This window comes from Jaculus jaculus, chromosome 1 (genome assembly GCF_020740685.1).
Source record: "Jaculus jaculus isolate mJacJac1 chromosome 1, mJacJac1.mat.Y.cur, whole genome shotgun sequence".
In the NCBI taxonomy this organism is placed as follows: Eukaryota; Metazoa; Chordata; class Mammalia; order Rodentia; family Dipodidae; genus Jaculus; species Jaculus jaculus.
Window position 1 is genome coordinate 253,765,392 of NC_059102.1, and position 24,237 is coordinate 253,789,628.

General features: G+C 36.5%; 1 protein-coding gene across 4 annotated transcripts in view; it reads left to right on the plus strand.

Moving 5' to 3' along the window:
* The window catches only part of Cdh8 (cadherin 8), a 406,878-nt gene that overhangs the window by 126,512 nt on the left and 256,129 nt on the right, over nucleotides 1-24,237 (plus strand). For all 4 annotated transcript variants that reach the window (XM_004663485.2, XM_012949876.2, XM_004663487.2 and 1 more), the window contains one exon: nucleotides 15,009-15,303. In XM_004663485.2, the coding sequence (XP_004663542.1) occupies nucleotides 15,009-15,303 (295 nt within the window). The remainder of the gene's footprint in view (nucleotides 1-15,008; nucleotides 15,304-24,237) is intronic.

Sequence of the window (24,237 nt, forward strand, 5' to 3'; positions counted from 1 at the left end):
GTTAGTAATACTGTAAACTTTCATCAAACAAAAGCAGCATATCTAAAAAACAATTAAGAACTTTAGTACAACTACAGGGTCAAAATATTTCTTCTCATTATCAGAATGTGTGAAGAAGTTGTGACTCTAAATATCCACCTATAATTTTCTATAGTACATATTTAGAAATGGTAGAGGATGAAATGAGTTAGAACATTTTTCCCGTATTCACAATTACATAGTTCACATTCATTATGTTTTGAACATTTCCAGTGTTGTATGAATCAGTTTTCCATTGCTGTAAAAAATTCCAGAAACTATAAAATTAAAAGAGTGAAAAGTTTATGTTGGCCCACAGATTCAGAAATCTGAACCCATGTTCCTTGTTCATGTTGCAATGGGCCTTTGTTGACATAGTACATCCTGGTGGACTAGGATGATCTCATGACCACTGGAAGAAGAAAGAAAAAGAGGAGGTGCTAAGATTCTGGTTTCGTTCTATATGAAGTTTCTTTCCAGCTGCTCATGTAGTGAAGGCTTGGTCCCTAGTGAAAGCAGCTTTTGAGACAAGGCTTTTAGAAAGTGATTGAATCATGAGAGCTCTAACTTCATGAAGGGGTTCATCCATTCATCAATACATAGTGTAGATGGTCTACTGGGAGGTGATAGAACTGTGCAAAGTGAGTCCTAGTCTGTATGTCACTGGAGCTGTGTTATATTTTGACACTGACCCCTTTCTGTTACTTCTTTTTCTGCATAATGACTGCCATGAGGAAGGTGACTCTGATCCTACATGCCTTCTCTATCAATGCTCTTTCTTACCATATTTCATGATGATGGGCCAAACAACTATAGAATGAAACTGTGAATCCATGAGCCAAAATAAATTTGCATAATTCAAGTTGATTTTCTAAAACATTAATGTAGCAAAAGTCTGTATAACACATGTTCCTATACCCCTTCCAAGGCATGCTTCCTTTCACATGCAACCCAAAATGCCCATCACCTCCTACTAGAGCTACAGGCTATTGACCAAGCCATTCCTACATATTCCATGTCAGAAGATTGCATCAATCTGACCAATCTTCTGTAATTGTATCTCCAGTGACCAAAGGAAAAACTAGTTCCTTTTCTTTCAAGGACTAAGTGATGAGGTGGAACTCAGATAATTCAAAGTGATCTCTTCATTACAGCAATCTTAATTTAGCCCCTCAACAAAGTTTCTCTTACAGGAAAGAACCTTATTCTTGAATCCTGCAATATTATATCATGGAGGGTTTTGAAGAGACACTATTCCTCCTCTGAAGTGAAAGCCATGCTTCTGGGATGCATTGTAGCAAGCTTCTGCCACCATTTTGTGTCAGTAAGGTATTCGCTGATAAGGAATCTGTGTTTTAGAGGGGGTGCATTGGTAGGGCTGCCATACCCAACCACCACAACTAGCACAGCATACAACAAAACATTATTGTGCCATGGTTCTGGAGAGTGGAAGCATAAAATCAAGGCATAGTAGGCTGAGGCCTCATTTCTGACTTGCCAGTTTCACTTGTCACCGGATCTTCATGTGGTCCTTTCTCCCAGAATGCCATTATTGATGTCTTATGTGTCCAGATTTCTTCTCATGAAGACACCAGTCCCATTTCATTATAGCCAAGTCAATACTCTTAATTTGACTTGTCCAAGTATTTAAATGCCCTATCTTAAAATAACTATTTTCTGAAATACTAGGGTTGAAGGTTTTATATATGTATTTTGAGAGAAAACAATTCACTCTTTGTTTTTTTAATTTAATTTATTAGTTTTCTTTTCAGCAAATACAGGCAGTTTGGTACCATTGTTCAGGCTCATCCATGATCAACCCCCTCCCAATGGACCCTCCTTGTTGATGTAAATGGGTCGTGCATTGTGGAGTTAGCCCACAGTTATTGGTACAATAAATGTCTCTGCATATCATGACCCAACAAGTGGCTCTGACATTCTTTCCACCCCCTCTTCCAGAAAATTTCCCTGAGCCATGTTGGGTTCATTTTTGGTCTGCTTCAGTGCTGAGGTGTTGGGGGCCTCTGAGGCTCTGGCTCTCTGATTTGGTAGGAGTTGATTTTTCTCTGTGTTGGTCTCCTTCCCCCTTGTGCTGGTATCTGGTTCATCAGAAAAACATCACCCTTGCTTGTTTCGCCAATTATCCTGTTTCAGTCAGGCCCTTTTTTGATGTATGTTGGGGCAGCTCTCTCCTCAGGATTTGCATCTGTCTGAAAAAGAGAAGCAGATTCTCCAACGGAGAGTAAGTTAGCACCCAGAAAATTGAGATAACATTTACTTTTTTGGTAGAGAGTTCGATAGGTGTAGGCCCTCTTGTACCCCATGATTGATGGTAGCTTGATATTGGAGAGTGGGCTTATGTTTGGTTATGGTTCTGACTTGTTTCCCAGCTCCAGCTATGGGTCTCGTACCACTGAGAGGATCAGTTAGCCAAATCAAGAGCAGTTGGTTCCCCACCATGGCTATGTGCCACTATTGCACTTGTGTGGGCATCGCATCAGGTTATTTGTTGCTAATTAGGTTACCCCAGTTGCCCATGTAGCACTTTCTGGCACTAGACATGCTGACTGTCTGGGGACTGACTCTCTCCTGGCTTCCAGCCATGCCATTCCATTTTACGTGTCAGCTGCGTATGGAGTCTTCAGCAATCGGGTCTTACCACTGGCCTTTGGTGGGTCATCAAGTACTCTGACAGAAGTCTGTCATTGTTTTCGGAAACCTTGTAGGTTTCTCTGATCAAAAGCTCATTGTGGATGGTAGCCCCAAGCTGGTAGTGGGGGTTACAGGTCAGTGCCCATTAAGAAATTGAGGAAAAACATAACTAATATACAAGAGTTAGAGAGGAGAGAGAGAGGAGAGAGGGGGAGAGAGAGGGAGGGAAGATGAACAGATCATTCTCAGTGAACTTACCCAATCACAGAAAGAAAAAAAAAAAAAAAAAAGAAAAGGACACATAGTCTCACTCATCTACAACACCTAACCTGAATCTACCCAAGATACCTTGCATACCCAGCAAGCACTTCATGGACTAGACAATAGGATGGATGGGGAGGGCGGGGAGGTCATCAAAGGGGTGGAAAACAGTAATCTGGACCCAAAGGGCAATGGTACCATAAAATTTTACTTCCTAAAAGGCAGACCAAATGGCTGAACCTTCACTAGACCCTTATAGGAAACACCTGAACCACAAGACACTGGAGAGGGTAGGATCAAGACTAACCCAACTCACTCTTTAATAATGGGATTGAAAATATCATTAGATGTCTTATTCAAAATTGGCCAAAAAAATCAAATGTTCATACAATTTAATATTTTGTTTAGTAGAGGAGCCATGCAGATTTCTACTAGAACTCTGTATGTGTAGAGTGAAAAGATCAGGATACCTTCAACTTACATATTGTTTTAACTGTTTTATGATTATTTTTATTTTGGTTTGCTTTTTTTTTTTTTTCAGCCAGGTTATAAGTGTGACTGTGGGAGATGAGCCTACATACTCATATATGCACTCCTGCATATGTACATTTAAAGAAGCATGCAGTTGCTGTACCATAGCCTCAATCATTAACATCTCAGTAGGTATTTAGTCTCCATTTCTAAATCTGCACTGTAGTCCTAAAGATATTTTCAAGAATATGAGTCACAAAAAATTCAGAACGACAAAAACAAAAATTTTCACTACCATGTTATCTTTATAACAACCAGACTATTGATGAACATGCTGGTGGCTTTGTTAATACGGGTTGAACAAGAAGATACATAAATGAGGAAAATTTAAATACTTGTTCAAGGTTATCCCTGGTAGGTATTATTCAAGCCAGGGCCTTTGGTCATCATTGAATTAAAAGCAAGGACATTTGGAACACTAGTTTTTTGTTTGTTTGTTTGTTTTTCTTTTACCCCTTTATCTGCTATTTCATTCTCTTCAGTAAAATTGTTTCAGGTAGGCATGTGGCCATATGTCTATCATTTCATTACTGTGGTGGCTGAGGCAGAAGGATCATGAATGTGAAGCCAAACAGGGCTACATAGCAATACATTTTCTCAAAAGAATATTAAACCATTTACTATCCATTCTCTTGATTGTTCTCCTACAAATCTGCGAACATATCAATGCAACCATGCATCCACTCCTGGGGAAGTCATGACTGAAACTATACAATGTAACTATTTCTTCCAAAGGTGAGCTTTTTTTTCTTTTTTTGTTTGAGTATACCATTCTAATAAAGTCTTAAATGCACCAGTTTATGCTCCTTAAGGGACATAAGACAGGAAAACAGCTAGCTTATTATCAGTCTAAAAAATTGTCATCCCTTACTTATGTATTCTGTATTATGTATTTCCTTTTACATGTTAGTGTTATCTATTTATTCATTTTTTAATTTATTTGTTTTGGCCATCTTTACAACCACCTCACACTCCCTTTCTTGATGTAGAATTTCAGATGCAGGAGGTGACTTTTGGTTATTTGATATTTTGGTTAGTCAATGTGTCTTTACCCACATTGCTCTTGTCACTTATTTAGGTAACAAAGATACATTCTGTTAGATGAGTAATTGTGAGTTCTACATCAAAATTCTACATCATATTCCCAATTCCCATTAATAATAATTCAGTTAATCAAGTTGTGTGAAACACAAGAAACATGGAGAAAAACATTCTTTTAACATTTTTCCCTTTGGACAGTACAATAGCGTTCTCCACACTGACAAACCCTTTGGGGGATTTCCTATTCTGTTGCATCTAAAAAATTTAAATAATCCGTTCTCGTCTTTTTTTAAAATCCACTTTTTCCTGGTAATCCTGTGTGTTTTCATCCTGTCCTATCATTCTTTTTAACACATTGAATATCTTTTTGGTATGTCCTTAGGAGATGGGTTGCTACTTTTATCTTTATATGCATCATCTCTACTTTTATCTATTGATCTACCTGTCCATGAAATCCATCTCCCTACACACACACATTCTAGAACTTATCCCTCTCAATTTACATACTTGCTCTTTTCATTAATCCATTACCTAAAAACAGTGGACATGTTTTAGAACATAAATGGAAGGTCAGCTTAGACATGTGTTCTGTTAGTTATCTCCTTATTTACTATCTCCATATTCTGGGCATTCTTTAATGAAGTCATTCATATATTTCTCCTCTTATTTTTCAAGACAAGTTATACATACATACATGCATGACTATTCCACAATCTATCCACTCATCGATTCATCAACATTAAGTTATTTTATTCAATAGAGAGTGAGAGAGACAGAAGTTGATAAAGAGAGGGAAAATGAGTGTGCAAGGGACTTTAGCCACTGAAAATGAACTCCAGATACATGCATCACATTGTGTATCAGGCTAATGTGGGTACTGGGGAATCAAACCTGGGTCCTTAGGCTTCACAGGAAAGTGGATTAACCCCTAAGCAATCTCTCCAGCCTTCATATGCTTTTTGGCCCACTTGCCTAAATGCCTTTTCACAAGTAGGTTCACTCTTACAACTGTTCCACCCTTTTTCTCACTCAAGAATTATTTGCATTTATCACTTGATCATTCTCTTCCTAATTGTAGAACAGTTGGATAACAATAAATACATACTGCCAAATGCATCTGTTATCATTTCTTATTTCATAGGATACAAGTACCAAGTATGTAATAATTAAGTGAGTTTAGTCAATATGATCATAGAATTAAGTTCATATTATTTAAATTTAGAAATTGATTCTTAATTTTACTGCAAATAGATTCTATGTTTGAATTTTCATACAGAATATGTTATTAAATGTATTTTTTGAAATAAGGCCCAGGTTGGGCAGAACCCACTCTTTTATTTCCTAAATTAAATGCCCAGAAGAGTACAACTCCATGAATAATTGAGTATTGTTACACCTGGAGAATATATCAAGCCATTAACACCAATATAGTGTCATATTTTAATCAATATAGAAACTTAGGTTAGGGCTGGAGAGATGGCTTAGCGGTTAAGCGCTTGCCTGTGAAGCCTAAGGACCCCGGTTCGAGGCTCGGTTCCCCAGGTCCCATGTTAGCCAGATGCACAAGGGGGCGCACGCGTCTGGAGTTCGTTTGCAGAGGCTGGAAGCCCTGGCGCGCCCATTCTCTCTCTCTCCCTCTATCTGTCTTTCTCTCTGTGTCTGTCGCTCTCAAATAAATAAAAAATTTAAAAAAAAAAGAAACTTAGGTTATAGCTTTAAGTGTACTAAAACATCTTGCAAATTAGGAGAATGCCTTTTTTAAAATTTATTTATTTATTTGAGAGTGACAGACAGAGAAAGAGGGAGAGAGAGAGAGAGAGAGAGAGAAAGAAAGAGAGAGAGAGAGAGAGGGAGAGAATGGGTACACCAGGGCCTCCAGCCACAGCAGACGAACTCCAGATGTGTGCACCCCCTTGTGCATCTGGATAACATGGGTCCTGGAGAATTGAGCCTTGAACTGGGGTCCTTAGGCTTCACAGGCAAGCGCTTAACTTCTAAGCCATCTCTCCAGCCCAGGAGAATGCCTTTTGCAGAGCTTCAGCAAACTGTTGAATATCTTATAGTATTTTTTTTCTCTATCATTCTATTATTTATCATTCTATCATTCTTTTTGTGGTAGTTTGAATAGATGTCCCCCAATATATTCTGCATTTTATTAGTTTGTAGTTTGCATCTGCTGCCACCTGGCTGGAGGCAGTGTGACTGGGCAGATCTTAAGGTGTGGTGGGCTTGAGATTTCAATCTAAAGATATGCAAAGTGTAGCTGGAGTTCCTGAAGTGTGCTGTGTTGTGTGGATTTTGGCTTGTGCTTCTCTCTCTCCGTGCTTGGACCTATGAAGGCAGAAAAGCTTCTTCTGCCAATATGGAACTTGCTCAGGATCTATAAGCTTCCATAATTATCCCTTCTTCTATAACTGTGCCTGGTCTAGAAGTTCACCTCAGCGACCCTGAAGCTGTCAGTTACATTTTAGTAAACTGTTTAATATCTTATAGTATTTTTTCTCTATAATTTTGTGATTCTTTCATTCTTTTGTTTTATTTTTTATTTTTAATTTTTTATTGAAACCTCATTTTTGATCTCATAATCTGAACTACTATCTTCATATCTGTGCTTTCCTTTGATGAACATATTAGCTTTTAATCCTATAAAACTTAGTATTTTAGCCAGACTGTTATCACCAGATATGTGAAAACACAGCCAATTTAGGAATATATTATTTTTTCTTTCTTCCTTCCTTCCTCCATGACTTGTTTCTTTCCTTTTTTTCTTTGTTTCCTTCTTTCTTTCTTTCTTCTTTTTTTTCACTATTGCCTGGTTAACTGTTGCAGACTGATTCCCTAGCTCATATTCAGAAGAAAAGAGAAAGTTTAATAGTTTAGAATTTGAGCATTCCTATAGTATTATTATAATCTTAATAAATTGGGCAAGTTGAGCGCAATGTATTACTTGGAATAATTAAAGAATTAATCCTGTCAAATACCCTTTCTTTGAATCCTGTCAATGTGAATAATTTGCTTTATTCACATTTGGAATTTTTTTGAAAATGTGTCGTTATGTTAGCTGGAGTATTTATACTCATAGAAATATGAGATATATCAATAAACAGTCTTTTGTTACATACCACCCTCACCAAAGGGACAGACACTTGTGAACATTATTGCATTTTGTTTGTAATGAGTGAGTGTTTTGCTATAGGGCTGACACATCATGTTTCCTCATCTGAAAAGCTGTGCTTCAGGATGAAGAAGGTAGTAAATTTGCCAAGGTCATGAATGTCCACTTCAGAACACTCTTCTTCTCAATATTATTCCTTTGTCTTCTTATTAGCTGGGCACACTCCCTTTTTTTATTCTACTTTATACTTTCACAGGATGAATTGGCTTGCAGATTGTAGATCACCTATGTGGCTCTACATATAGGTCTCTTCAATGTGTGTGCACATACATGTGTGTGTGTGTGTGTGTGTGTGTGTGTGTGTGAGAGAGAGAGAGTGTGTGTGTGGTATCTGTGTATGTTCTATCTATAACACAATTTCCAAACCAAGACTTTTCTGTTCACTTGTATTTGTTTTTTTATTAACTTGCTTGCCGTTGTCTGATATCAAACCTATAACCTTATGTTTGTAAGGCAAATTCTCTACTAAATGAACTATACCTACAACATTACTGTGTAGTTTTTGTTTTTGTTTTTTTTTTTTTTAATTTATTTATTTATTTATTTGAGAGCGACAGACACAGAGAGAAAGACAGATAGAGGGAGAGAGAGAATGGGCGCGCCAGGGCTTCCAGCCTCTGCAAACGAACTCCAGATGCGTGCGCCCCCTTGTGCATCTGGCTAACGTGGGACCTGGGGAACCGAGCCTCGAACCGGGGTCCTTAGGCTTCACAGGCAAGCGCTTAACCGCTAAGCCATTTCTCCAGCCCACTGTGTAGTTTTTATCTATGAATGCCATATCTACTGCAAACTAATGAGCTGTGCTTTCCTGAGAGTGCTATGTGTGTTAGATTATATTCCTTTGCCATTTGAAAAATATCCTATGCAACGTAACTAAATATATATTAATGAGCACTTAGTATGCACCATGTGTAAGTCTGACTGTTGAGCAGAGTGGTGAATAACATGTGCAGAAGAATAAGGGAACATTTCTTCTTTAGCCATTCATCCCTTAAGGTAAATTTATGGTTAACTTACAATAATGAGGATTTTCAGGAAGACAGTTACTATTTTACTAAATTTATATTTTTTTCTAGAAATCTATGACCATATGAGTAATTACACAACTCTAAGTTGATCTTAGCTAAAACCATGACTTTTTGCATATTACATTGCTTTAGTTCTATTATGTATTTTGTTTCATTTCTTCACCTTGTTAAGAATACAATGTCTGAACAATAGGCAATTTAGATTATTTAGATTTATGAAAATGCTGAAACATGCCAGCATATGAATATTTTTTCCATATAATACAGCCCAGCATGACACCCCATTCATTCTCACTTCATCTATCACTATCAAATAATGCTTTTCTTAGCACCAAAGGATCAGAGACACTTTGTTTAGTTCTAGCACATCTCACAGAAATTATTGTCCATTGCTGTTTGGATACAGCTACAGGACCTCACTCTTGTATGGCATATTTCACCTTTGCTTGGCATCCTTTATAAGGCTGTGCTCTGAAGAAGAGTGTTGAACTAGAAGTCATAATGATTACATTTTGAGACTAACTCTTGGCTCTCCTGGAGAACAGTTCAGAATTAACAACAAAGCTTGCCTGTCTTTCTTCTCCTTTTCCTTGCCTATCCTAAGACCCCTCCATCAGCTTACATATGTATCTGCCCTAGATTGTATCTCAAAGATTTAGGTCAAATAAGTCCAATTAGCTGGTTCTAATTTTGACGTGGAATGGTTGCAATTTATGGATGATAATTTATTCATAGATAAGCTGAGAGCTCATCGCCTGGTTTCTACTTAGTAAATATAGTTAAAAAAGTAGTCTATCATGTAATTGAATCTGCCCACCCATACTTCCTCCCACTGATCTGACTTATTCTCGTTCCTACATTGTATGCTAAATTTGAGATCATACTTGGGCATGCTCAAGAGCCTGTGTTTACCATCGATAAAATTTTAGTTTCCTAGATATATTATTTTCTAAATTCCTTGGCATTCATTTTTAAGTCATTGCTTTGGAAATAACGTGAGAAGTGTTCTTTTTTTTCCTTCCTTTACCTTCACTGTAACCCTTAAATATTTACTGATCCTCTAACAACATGACAATCACCTTAGGAGGCAGAGAGCACAAAGGAGAATGAAATGCAAATCATCTTTGCATGACTGTTGTAGTAAAAACGTGCCTTTTAATTGGAAGGTGTTATGCAAATACGTGGAAGATGATGAGGGTGTAATGAAGCTGATGCTCAGATTTTGGTCCCATTATGTAGCAGGCCTGCTGCAGCTCCAAAATTTGAAGGCTTAATGTGAGTTGCTGAGATCACCACTGTGAACCTGACAACTCTGCAACTCCAATAAATGCAGTTCGTTCTCAGGCTTGCGGCAGCACCCAGACACTCAGGCACACAGGCCTATATTTGCAAGATGTGTTCTAGGTAACACATACTTGATTTCTATGTGTTAGTTATTATCACAGTGCTATGACAAAATGCTCGACATAAATAAGGGAGGAAAGACTTATTATTGTGGTTTCAGAGGATTTGTTGCAAGCTTACTTGGATCCCTGTGCTTGAGTGGCATGGGATAGTGGTGGGAGTGGATGGAACAAAAAATATTTTCACCTCATGGCAGATTGCAGGGTTACATATGACAAAGGATGTGTTATAGCTTTCAGATATGATCCCAGTGATCTATATATCCTCAAACTGAGCCACACCCTTAAAGGTCCCAAAGCATTACCAAACCTTTCAGCATATTAGCCTGTCAGGGACAATTTGTATTCAAGCCATAACAACTGATAATAATGATACCAATTACAGCTGTACTTCCCCCAAGATTTTGTTTGTGTTCACCTCAAAAAAACCATGTACTTTTGACAGCAGAGGCCATGACGGTATGACTTCTTATTCTATTTCTATTCTTTTAAGATAACACGTAAGAACAAGGGGTACTCTGAACATACTTACTAAGTGAACAGATAAGGCCTCCTTGGACTAAATCCAGCCCAGGAGCCTTACCTTTCCTGGCTGATTTGCATGTTACCCTTATTCTGTTCCAGTTAGCCAAAGTAGTCCCTGGGAGAGAGAGTACTCACACCTCCAGATGTTGTACAACTTTGATCATTTACCATGCTGGGATATTTGTAGCTTCACTGGCTCACACCAGCACAGTCTTATTGATGGGGCAGCGCTGTTTCTGTAAGTCTGTGGATCTAACAGACATGTAAGGATGAACAGTACAAACAGCTTTTAACCTGCCTCCTCAGTTGTTTCTAAGGACTAAACAGGGAGCTTCTAAGTGATTTTTTTTTTTTTTTGCCTTTCTTGTCAACAAGTTTTTTTTTTAATTTTTTTTTGTTCATTTTTATTTATTTACTTGAGAGTGACAGAGAGAAAGAGACAGAGGGAAAGAGAAAGAGAGAGAGAGAGAGAGAGAGAGAGAGAGAGAGAGAGAGAGAGAGAGAGAGAGAGAGAGAGGGAGGGAGAGGATGGGCACGCCAAAGCTTCCAGCCACTGCAAACGAACTCCAGATGCATGCGCCCCCTTGTGCATCTGGCTAACGTGGGTGCTGGGGAATCGAGCCTCAAACTGGGGTCCTTAGGCTTCACAGGCAAGCGCTTAACCGTTAAGCCATCTCTCCAGCCCAGCAGTTACTTTTTTAAATCACAATCTTATCTTTATAATATGTAGTTGCTTCACTACAAAAGTCATGTACCACTTTGTGCACATGTGTGGGACACAAATAAAAGGATAAAACATAGAAACCCAATACTTGCTTAAAGGCTATAATTAGTCTCTGGCTCTGTCTTTTTTTTTTTTTTTTTTTTAAGATGAACGAAAGTGAATTTCTGAAAAAATGGATGCATATAATAGTTTCTAACTTTTTCCAGTGCTGTCTGTGTGACAGCTATTTTCGAATAAAGTCTTAGGAACTTTACTCATGTGCAATAAGTGGGCTTATTCCAGTGTTTTTAGATAATTGGATGGGTTGAGTATGTTATGGAATGAAAATAGTTTTAACTATCTTTACACTTAATATGGGCACTTCAGTTTAAATATAATTTTAGGTAAGTTTAATTTTAAGTACATATCTAGTCCCAAATTCTATAATCAGTTGTGCAGGTTGATGCAACCCTATATTATAGGCAAAATAACTCAGGTTACCCCAAAATATGTTAATCTCTAAAGTTTAAATAACAATGATTTTTTTTTTTTTGCTTAAAAAGACCAAACCCTACCACTATATTACATTTTCAAATCTATTTTACAAAATAGTTAATTTATATATGTGCAAGGAGAAAGAAAGTGAGAAAGAGAGTGAGGAAATGAGATGGCCTCACCAGGGCCTCTTGTCACTGCAAACTAACGCCATGTACATGTGCCGCTATGTGCACCTCGCTTTACATGGGTAGTAGGGAATCAAACCTGGACCACCAGGCTTTGAAAACAAGTGCCTTTAAACATTGAACCATCACTCCACTGCTGAACTCTGTATTTTTTTTTTAATCTTTTAATTTATTTGAGAGAGAAAGAAGTAGGTAGAGAGGGAGAGAGAGAGACACACACACACACACACAGAGAAACAGGGCTTCCTAGCCACAGCAAATAAACTCCAAATGTGTGTGCCACCTTGTGTATTGGGCTTACGTGGGTCCTGGGGAATTGAACCTGGGTTCTTTGGCTTTGCAAGCAAGTACCTTAACCATTACACTATCTCTCCAGCCAATCAACTCTGTATTTATCTTTCTATCTTCATAATTATTTTTTAGGCATAAGGTATCATCATAATCTCACATTATAATACAATTCTTAATCAGATGCTATTGTTAGTTAGAAAGAAATTATAGCAGAAGTAATTTCTAACATAAATAATAAAATCAATTTAAATGGTTAATTTGTTAATTAGTAAAAAAATTCAGGCAGTAGTGATACATATGAGTATCAATCACCCTTGTCTCCAGAATGGCTTGCCTGTGAATGGAAGCCTTCATGAATTATATATTATTCAAATTTTCTTTTTTTAATAAAAATGCTAATGGAAATGTTAAAATGCACATAAATTAAAACAATCATAAATTAGGATTAATATCATATTAATGAATTATAATCCCATATTCATTAAGATAAAGTGGCATTTCAATATTTGTTCTTGTTCATAAATTTAATACAATAAATGAAAGGGATACACTTTGAGATTCAATAAATATTTGATGTAATCTCATGCTGTAATTTTAAAAAATATTCAAAGTAAAGCATGAGCTCTAGATGCATTTGGATTCTTTGTTGCTTTTATGTCTTTTTCATAATTCTTTCTTTTCATTTATTGAAGTGCTAAGTACAATTCAAAGTGGTGAAAAAAAGTGATAGGGCCTGTTTCAAGTAAAGGAATCCCAACAGAATACAAGAATACAATATCTTTTGAGTTTCTAGGAGATTCTTTTCACAAAACTATTCTTTTTTGAACTAATATTTGAAATCTCATGAAGCAATCATTAGACATATACTGGTAATTAAGTAACTGAGTTACACTGGCAATATGTACATTTATACAGTATTTTGCTACTGTAATTCAGTATTTTTTAAATTAAAAATATTACAAATATTATCTATTAATGTTTTATTCTAGTCATTTTTAAAAAATAACAGGAGTTGGCATAGTTTAATGGGAATCACTATGTATCAGAACATTCCTGTTTTCCTCTTGAGAGTGAAATTACAGATTTCTAAAAACAAGGACTCTGCAATCCTTTACATGTACCCAATTATGTCAGGTAGAATATTTGCTGAATCTTTAAGCTCAATATATATATATATATATATATATACTAAGTAAATACTTGCCTCGGTGACCTGTGATAGGTTTGAATTCCTATGTAAAGACACTGGCATGGGAACTCCACATCTGGAACATATGAACCATACTCCATACTTGATATTCTTCCCCAGAAAATAGGATTGTCCTAAGCTACAAGATTTTTAGGAATTAATGAAAAAATGTGAGCCTTAATAAAATTACAAAATCTTTATATAAGCCAGGTTCTTGGATGTTTTTTGTGTATGTAGAACAAACAACCTAGTTGATTTCTGAGAGTACCTTGTGTGTGTGTGTGTGTGTGTGTGTGTGTGTGTGTGTGTGTGTGTGTGCTGTGTGTCTATGTGTGTGTATGGTGTGTCCCCAGTCCTGGGAGGCCCTTTCTTTATCCTATTAAACATGCACCTTCGAAAGGGTGTGTTCCGTGATGATCCTCAGTTCTTCATACTTCATAGTGCATATCAACTCAATTTTTCCTAAACTATAACTGAATGATTTTATAAGTGATTCACGTTTTGTTTTGTTTTTTAATCTCTGTGCTAATGTATATGTTCATGTGTGTGCATGCTCATGTGTGTACAGGTGCAGGTGTATGAGTGTGTATGGGGAGGCCAGATGTAAACCTCAAGCTGTTCCTCTGGAACATAGACCATCTTTTTTTTTTTTTTTAAATGCAGGGTCTCAAATTGGTCTGGATCATGGTAATTAGGCTAGACTGTCTGTCCAATGAGCTTTAGATATCCAGCTATATTCACCTCCCATGCTGGAATTATAAGGTCAATGCATCAAGCAAGGTTGATTTATGTGGTTTGTGTGGTTGAATATAGCTTTTATACTTAGGAGACAGGGCATTGCCACATTACAGACTGGGCTATCTCTCAGTGATTCAGGTCTTGTTTCATGGAGAGTGCTTCAAAGAAGGCAGCTGGTAATAATTCTGCACGTATGCATTAATAAGTCAAAAAAATGCATGCGTTTCTCTCTTAATTAAGTTTTATTTATTTATTTGTTAAAGACAGAGAGAAGGTGAGAAAGAGAGAGAGAATGGGCACACCAGGGACTGTAAATGAACCCCAGATGCATGTGCCACCATGAGCATCAGCTTAACTGGGACCTGGAGAGTTGAACCAGGGTCTTTAGGCTTTGCAGGCAAGCACCTTAACTGCTAAGCTATCCCTCCAGTCCTTTTCTTTTTAAACTTTTCTTGATTTTATATCATTCCATGATTATGCTAAACACATGGAGCCTTTTAACAAATATTCTAACATTCTTATATGATGTTGCTTACACACTAGTTTTGAATGCTACATCTACAAAGAATTTGACTATTCATACCATATTTTCAACATTAACAACAAGAACACGAACAACAACCACACACACACACACACACACACACACACACACACACAAACAAACAAACCTGTCACAGTCCTGTGACAAGAACCAATTTGATACATGGGTGGAGATTAATCATTTCACATTTATTTTCTAACGCTAACTAATGCTATTTTTGTTCTAGTTACACACAGACCTGGATCCTGGAAGCAAAAAAATCAAGTATATCCTATCAGGTGATGGAGCTGGGACAATATTTCAAATAAATGATATAACTGGAGATATACATGCTATAAAAAGACTTGACCGAGAAGAAAAAGCTGAGTACACCTTAACGGCTCAGGCAGTGGATTGGGAGACAAATAAACCTCTTGAACCTCCTTCTGAATTTATTATTAAAGTTCAAGACATAAACGACAATGCGCCTGAGTTTCTCAATGGGCCGTATCATGCTACTGTTCCAGAGATGTCCATTCTGGGTAAGTATGTTTCCAGTCCACAGTCATTTTTCCAGTTGTGCCTGGCATCAGGGATGTTGAGTTGCTGACTAGAGGACATTTATTACCTTCTTATCTCTAATTCGCATTTACAAATCCCCCCTTTTTTTCCCTAAATTCCACAATTCAGTTGCTTTACTCCCTCAGTGGCAGAAACTGACAGAGGAGCAGTTTTATCGAAATATCTCTCTTTACACGACATTATTTCAATAGCTAAATTAATATTCCTGTCACAGATGTGCAATTTGAGTATTGTTACTGAGCCGGATTTATCAAGATTTGTTCCAACATGCCAAGCTAATCCTATTGATATTTGTTTCATGTTTAATCATTTGTTTGTGCATCTTCACATGGAGATGAAGTGTGTGGAGAAATAGGAGCCTGTCATGTTTATATGTTCAGTGTGCACCTTCCTTCCTTACAAATCACATTTAAGGATGTGTACTACTTTGAAAAGTCATATAAATTACAAGCAGGTGGATGTATTAAAACAATTAGATAAAAAAGGGTAGAAATATAAACCAAATCCCAGGGTTAGGTAAACACAACATGTACATTCTTCTTTTCAAGACACCAAATTTCATATTATATCACCTGCCTGACAAAGGCCAATCAAAAGCCTTGTTTATAGATTCTATACAATAAAATCAGATGCCTCAGCCAGGAGTAAATGCATGGCTGGATAGTGTCCTCAACAATTTTACAAGAGTTACTAATAAATGCATAGTATTGATTGTGGTTTTCAAGGATACATTTGTTGTCCATTATCAGGTATAATACAGAGTGGCCTTTACCTACCCAACGTGCACTTAACATTTTAATTTATTTTAGCTGTTCAGTGTGATTCTCCCTTAACATCATCATCTGTTCTGTCTCTGAGTGGCTTACTCTCCGTTTGTAATGATGCCTTATGTTTATTTTTATCCACCTAGCTATCTTCCTTTCTCCTTCCTTTTTTCTACTTTTCCTCCTCCTTCTCATGTCTTCTCTTCTTTTTTTTTCCCTTTTTTTCTCTCTTTCCCTCCTCTTCTCCCTTATTCACTTTTTCCTTTCCATTGTTTTAGCCCATCCTACCCTGTGCTCCAGTGACTGCGTACACCATTCCTGAGTTTTTGCAGCTGGAACACCTGCAATACTTGAAAATAACTCCCCAATTCCACATTAAAAACTCACAATCATGGCTTTTCTTTACAAAATTATTTTTCTGTTTACTGTTGACTTACATGATTTGATCAATTATTCTATTACATTTTGAAATTCTACATATCATATGAATTGGATATTGTTGAATACTTCTCCTCCTTCCAGGCTCTGTAGTTTCTCACCCTTTAGTTTCAACCACTACTAACTGCCCTATAGTCCTGTGTGTGTGCGTGTGTGTTTGTGTGTTTAATTGTAGTGGTACTAGTAGTGTGGTATATTCATATGGTGAAGGGTATTTGTGTGGTATATGTACAGTGTTTAAAACATGTGTGTGCAGATGCATGCCTCATATGTGAACACAGAGATCAAAGTTGAACCTTGGGAAGCCTATATCACTCAGTTGTTTCCCTTGAAATAGAATTTTTTCCTGAAACATCTTGCATCTCTATTCCCCATAAGACTGGGTATACAGATACGTGTGGTCACACTCAGCTAATTTTATGTGTAATCAAAATCAGAACACATCAGATCCTCCAAAACCTCATTTTCTTATCTGCTATGCCATCTTCCTGGTGCTTTGTAGTGGAATATTTTTCTTTTTTTTTTTTATTTTGATCTCTAAAAACTTTCTTTGTATGGACAAATCATGTGTTGCTCCTATTCCCTTCCTCCCTGCCCCATTCTACTGAGGGTCCCCTCAGGGGGGTTCCTGACATTCACCTTGGGGTAGTGGGATATGGAGTTGTGAGAGAAGTCAACAATCATCACTCAGGCATTGTGAAGTGGGCAGTGCCTCTGGATACTCTTTCCCACCCTGTGAACCTTAGTCTTTCTTCCTTCCAAAATGGTCCATGAGCCTTGGTGGGCCCGTGTCAAGTATATGTTAGTGTTGAGCTCTCAGCGACTTCTGCATTTCTTGTTTTGGTATATTTTGTGTATACTCAATTTCTGTTTACATCACTCTGGAGCAGATTTACAGGCTTACAGTGGAAGCATCACTCTTGCTTATCTTACCAATTCCTCTGTGGTTTCACCTGGACCCTGGCTGACGTACAAGAGCTGGCTCAATTTATCATACAGAACAAACTATCTCTTCTTGTCATGTTTATAGGTAGAATAGATGATTATCAGAAATTTTGATGGGTGTAACCTTTCCTTCAGCAAAGACTAGTGGGAGCTTCCCACTGGAGTCTACCTGTCTCCCTAGGATGCTAACTTGGTACCCAGTATCAGCTATGCTTTCCTTCCAATTTAGTGGGTACTTATCCAAGCAGAGAGCCACTAGTTACTCACATAGTCTGAGTTCCACTATTGCACAGGGTGCATATGTCTTTCTGGATAAATGATGTAATATCTAGCAGGATCCCCTGCCAGTTCATAAGGTTGGTGGCTTTCCTTTTTCCTCAGTAGCCCATGGAGCACTTTCCAGCACTATGAGTACTATCAGAGAGCTGGCTGCCTTTCGGATTTTAGCATGATCTCTCAGTGTTCTTTGTAGGCAGCTTATGGTGTCTTTACCAATAAGGTCTTACCTTTTAGCTCAAGTAGGTAATCAAATTCAATATAGTAATGTAGTATAATCTTAGGGAATCATCTCATTTTACTCTTGTATCAGCCTGTCTGGCTCAGATTTTAATGTCTCTGAGTTATCTCAGAACTGAAAAAAAAAATAGAATACCTGATTAAAACTAGTGTTACACTGAGGAGAAACATCTTGCTTATGTTCCATATGTATTTATTTTGTATAGAGTAAAAATATACAAGCTCCTTAGTCAGAGAAACTATGGATGACTTATTTTCATTTGATGTCCTTTCTGTTACTTTTATATAATAAGTCTTTGGCCACTATACCTATTGCAATAGCAAATCAGAAGTGATCATGAACATTCATATCTTACCAATATATTTCCCCTGCCCAAACTTCATTTTATCTTCCTCTTATGCAAGTAATTCAATTTTTATTTATCTTTCCACATCATCAAAGCATAATCATTGCTATATATCTGGCTGAAATAACATGTTTTCTCAGGAAGGAAATTTTAAGAGATCCTAGTAGGGTGCTGTCTCTTAATCATAGGTACCACCTTAGAAAACAAACAAACAAACAAACAAACAAAAAAACAGAGTAAGCACAACCATCTCCATATCTCCACTACTTTTATGTTCTGACATAGAAACAGAAGCTGAGAAGCACTACACAAATTTTATATCTTTTTTTTATCCTTCTTTGACCAACTCTGTAAGATCAAGGAACTTGCTCTATTAATTTTATTCTAGATTTTAGAGAGACAGTTTTAAAGACTGATTGACATGTCTGATACATGTGGCATGCTTTATTTTATTTACCAATAAGCAATAAGCAGAAGCTGTTATTACCTCATTACTAGGATTTCTTCACCTTAATGTCAGTTCTGTATCCATTGAACTGTAAATTTATCAGACACTGTTCTTACTCTGAATTTAAGTCATGTGCTTGAGGAATGTGTTGTAAAAGAAAAAAAAAAAAAAACTCAAATGCATCTCCTAATTCCATCAGTACAAACAAAAAAGCTATGAGTTATTATTAGTTATAACATTCAATGTACATGTGTGCCTGTAAGTATATACATAAAATATGCATATATAATTATGACCTATTTTAGTGATTTAAGGCAGTAATCTCTCTCTCTGTCTCATGTATGTATACAGACAAATCTATCCATTCATATGTAAGCATGTATACACACAGGTAAATATTTTGAATTTTACACTTTGGATTTGTCTTCTAAAAGTCATAGAGAAAGTACTGAAGTTGCAAGTGCAGGTTTCAGTCTTGTTTCCATCCCTTATTATGTACTTTGAGAAGTTTAAGTTATTGCCTAATTTCCTGAGGTATAATGTGACAGTAACACACCCCACCTTGCTTTATTTGTTTGAGAATTGCATTATACAACACGAGGTAAAGCTCTGTCGTAAAGAAAATGCATGTCCCATAATTGGTTGTTGCTGCAGCTTTGAAAACTATTTTTATTAATCTGTTCCTCATGTTACCTTTCTGCCTTCCCTTTTGTATTGATTTTAAACAATTTGTGTCTGGTTTCTGTTGGATGCCAGCCACTCTGGTGAAAGCAATCAGAAGCACCTATGCTATTTTATTGTCAAGTGTGAATTATTTCCTTCGTTTCTCATGAAGGTTAATATCAGGCTGAAGGTCAGCTACTATCCCCTTTCGCTGCCAGTGTTCTCACCCTGCCTTTCCCTGCCTCAAACCTGTCTTATTCCTTCTGTTTTTCTTCTTTTGCTATTGTAAAAGTGTCAGTGCCTGTACCTGTTTGTCCCAAGGAATGCCAGCTAGGACAGAGGGATTTCATTGTGCATAAAGTGAAAAATTATAATTGAGAAATTTACCAGTATTAAACTAAAACAAATGTGATGTTCAGGAACAGTCTGCCAGTTGACAAGCTGTCAAGACAAAGCACACACACATATATGTTGCCCAAATGACAGCCAAATTCATTTAGAAATATCTTATTTGGAAGCTGGAAACATGGTTCTTTTATATTCTGCACTGATTTTTAGCACTTGATGAGAATTCACTTTTATAGCAATTCTGCATAAAGATATTCACATGTCTGATTTTAACTATGGGTATTGAACACTGATGTTAGTTTTTCAATGAAAAAATATTCCATTTTATTGTTCCATAAACTCTAAGTATATATTTTAATATTGTGCATTAAGATAGGGATGTTTTAACTGAGGCAAGATGTGTAAATCAGTATGAAGTTACCATGAGCATTGTGTTTGACTTAGAAATTCTCAGGTTATTTAGTTCCCAAACTGACTTACACTTGTGTATGCAGCAAACTCCAACTTAGCCTCACTTTATATATTTCATATATGCAACACATCATGAACGGAAGAGTGATTAGGAAAATTAAAAGGTCAAGCTATGCATGGTGGCACACACCTTTAACCCCAGCACTCAGGAGGCAGAGGTTGAGGATCTGCGTGAGTTCAAGGCCAACTTGAGAGAAAAATAAAATAAATAAATAAATAAAAGATACAAATGATAACCACATGACCTAAAATAGAAGTGATACAAAATACATTCAGTTTCTTTACAATCATTACATTGTCATTCGCTTCCACATATTATCTTTAATATAGGAATACTGTGGCCTGTAAAAAATTGCTTAAAGTTGTTTATTGGTGTAAGAAATTTGCATACTGGAAAAACATTATTTTATTCAAGAGGACATAGTAGTAAAAATGGTGGTAAAGTTGTGAGACATCAGGAAGCTGTTGAGCATTATTGTGTTGATTGCTACGCTTAAGTTTTTGTAAAACATGAAATTGGAGGTCTTAATTTTCTTGAGGACCCACAGCTCTACTAATTGTGTCAATGATCAATCTGTGTCAAAAACTTGTATGTATTGAATGTATCTATTATCCATTAGATCACTATAAGTTTATTAATGCTGTTTCCTTAGTCCTTAATCAGAAAGTGGGGGGAATAAATGAGAAAGACTATGATCACATTATATCACAAGGATATAGTAAATTGTCAAAAACTTTAAAAAAGAGAAATGGGGGAAATAATCGATAATATGTAGGAGATATTAAGTTAAGGAGATGGGATTTAAGTCAAAACATCTGGCTTTATGTCCCCTGGGTTTAGCCAGCATGCACTACTGATCTCTAATATAATCACTCTGGAGAATTTTGCTTATATGAGCACAATAGTCCTACTGTATATTTGTCACAGCTAATGTTTTGCCAAGGTGGGAGAGCTTTTGAGGTCAGCATACTTTGCAAATTAAATCCAAGATGTGAGAAGATAGTTGCAAAAAAAAAAAAAATGAGTGAGATTTATACAATTACAAAGATAGTACTGTGACTAGTTTAACAATAAGAAAATGATATATCACATTGAAACTCAAATAACAATACAAATTAATTAAGATCCCTGTGTAAATGGCTATAGCTGAAGTACTGCTAATGCATAAAAGATAAAGATGAAAGAAAATGACTTGACTTGACCCTGGTTTTGCTGGTGGTGGATGCAGGAGGCGATACACTCTCCACCAAAACATTATTAATTGAAATGTCAGAAGAAGGTCAGGAAAAGATTTAGCAACTATGTAGCTTAAAAAGGCAGACCCCACTGCTTTCTGTGGTTATATTACCTAAGAGATAATGCAAATCACTACAGAGTATGCAAGTGAGGATTCACTTGAAAGGAGAATTGTTAAAAATACAGGGAAAACAGGGTACTAACACATGATGTATCCATACAAAATATGTCATTAATAATAATAAATAAATAAATAATTCAGACATTTTCCTCCTGGAAAATGTGGCAATGTTTTATTCATATTTTTGTATTCCATAATTTAATATTTTACAAGGTTTTGTTTGTTTAGTTTTATGGGAACCAACCTTAAGTCATCTTTTTTTCTTTTTCCAGGTCAGGTCTCACTCTAGCCCAGGCTGACCTGGAATTCACTATGTAGTCTCAGGGTGGCCTCGAACTTATGGTGATCCTCCTACCTCTGCCTCCCAAGTGCTGGGATTAAAGGCGTGCACCACCACATCCAGCTAAAGTCATCTTTTGTAGGGAAGCCCATCTTTACTTTGAATTTAATCTTAGGAAAAGTGGCAGGTATAACCCAAACACCTTTCTTAAACCACAATAGTATAAGTTATTGGCATGTTCACCCATCCCATAAGGAAGATCTCCCCACATAGATGTTTTTCTAAACAACCATGAAATGTAAGGACTTAATGTTGACTATTATTACTATACGAGGACCTCAGCCATAGGTGTTTAATTGTGGTAATCGAGTCCTTTTATGGTAAAAGGCATTAGAAACTACTAATCTCAAAATGTGCTTCAATCTCTTTTTTCTTTTTTTTCCCCTGTCATGGTCTTTATATTTAGCAAGTACAGAACAACTATTTTATAGAATCTCTTCCATAAGGTTTGTCTGAGGTTTCCTTTGGATTAGCTTCAGAATAGGTATTTTTGACAATGCTATCATGGGTAATACAATGCTGACATATGTCAGGTGGTACCAGATTTTTGTTATTCTATAAGTATGACAGGATCTTTGATCACTACTCTGAGGAGGTGCCTGCTGTATGTCTCTCTTGTAAAGTTATTTTTTCTCCTTGTGCTTAATCCTTTGAGATCTCATAAATATCTTATTTCTCATCAAACTCTAAACATCAAATTTTAACATCAATTGAAACTTCTTGGTTGAATTAATTATTAGCATATGTTAGAGCAAGCAGATTTTTCTGGTCTTTCATTCCATACACATTCATTGGTTAGGAGCTCTTAAAACAAAGGATATTGGTTTCTTCCTACTCATTATCTCTACATTTATTCACATTTGTTTTGAAGTTTGAATTCTGTTTTACTTCATGCTATCATAGTTATTTGAATTATGCATCATGATGCTCAGATGTTTTCCCATTTGAGCGTGATGTCCGGAAAGCTGATAGTGATCATTTTTAGGTTCCAGTGTTGACCATGTAGCCAATAAAGTATTTGATACCTTTCTGAAATTTCTCAAGCTCTATAGTCAACTGGCTATTAACACAAAGGAATCTAAAGCCTTTTAAGAGAACAATACTTGTATACCAAAGACTGACAACCAGTTTTCTTCACTGCTTTTAGTGAGCCAATATTACAGACATTCTTTTTAGTCAAAACAGAGCCTATGAATGTAATGGGAATATGCATTTGCTTACACACATGAGTGCACGTGCACACACTATGCACAACCAAAAACAAACACATACATGTATCTGAAATTGAATTGTATTCACTCAAAATGTTTTCAATAAGAACCATAAATAATTGACCTTATTTGGAAAGATTCCTGAGGATGTAGTTAAATTCAGTCTATTTTGCATTGAATTGGACCCCTTACGAAAGGTTTTTGTAAAGACACATACATGTCAAGATAAAGCCAGATAAAGATGAAGATAGAATTGTGAGTTGTTTTGCTATAAGTCAAATACTAGTACATGGAGGTTCCTTTACGGGAGCATGGGAAAACCAACGATGTGGTTTCAGATTCTGGAACTATGAAAAGACAAATTCTTGCTGCTAAGCAACACAATTTATACTTTCTCATAACAGACCTAATGACATAATACACCCTTTAATTACTGGAAGGACAAAACTCCAAAGGAATACAATAGGGTTCTTTGTGTTTCATTCACCTTCCCTCTTTCTCCAACAATGAAAAAGCTAAGTACTTTTGCCATTAATTAGTAATTGGACTAGTCCTTGACCTTGTTACAATTTACTTCCATGCACCCCCCTTGCTTTTCACGTGATTCCCCACAGTGATGTTTAGCTGCTGTGAACTATTCCCCTTACTCCCTTGCCCTTTGTAGGATAGGAGATGGATTTCTTCCTACCTCAGCCACACTTAATATCTTATATTACACTATACCATCAGAAGGCAGATGGTTGAGAATGGACCTAACAGACTACAAAATACTTGCTAAATTTATTTAAGTACTATTTAGTAATAAATTCATAATAGATTTTTCAAACTGTATTCAAAGGTCTAATGCACAAAGTAAAACTCATTTTAAAGGCTAAAGTAAAACTTGTTTTCTTTTTTCTTCCTTTAAAGTATTAATATATCATGATTTTAAAAATTCATGTTACCTCTATTAGGGGAGTCCAAACTTAAAATTAAGTAGGAAATTTGTATGGACACATGTGTTTGTACCGTCATTTCCCTCCTCCCTGCCCTCATTCCACTGAGG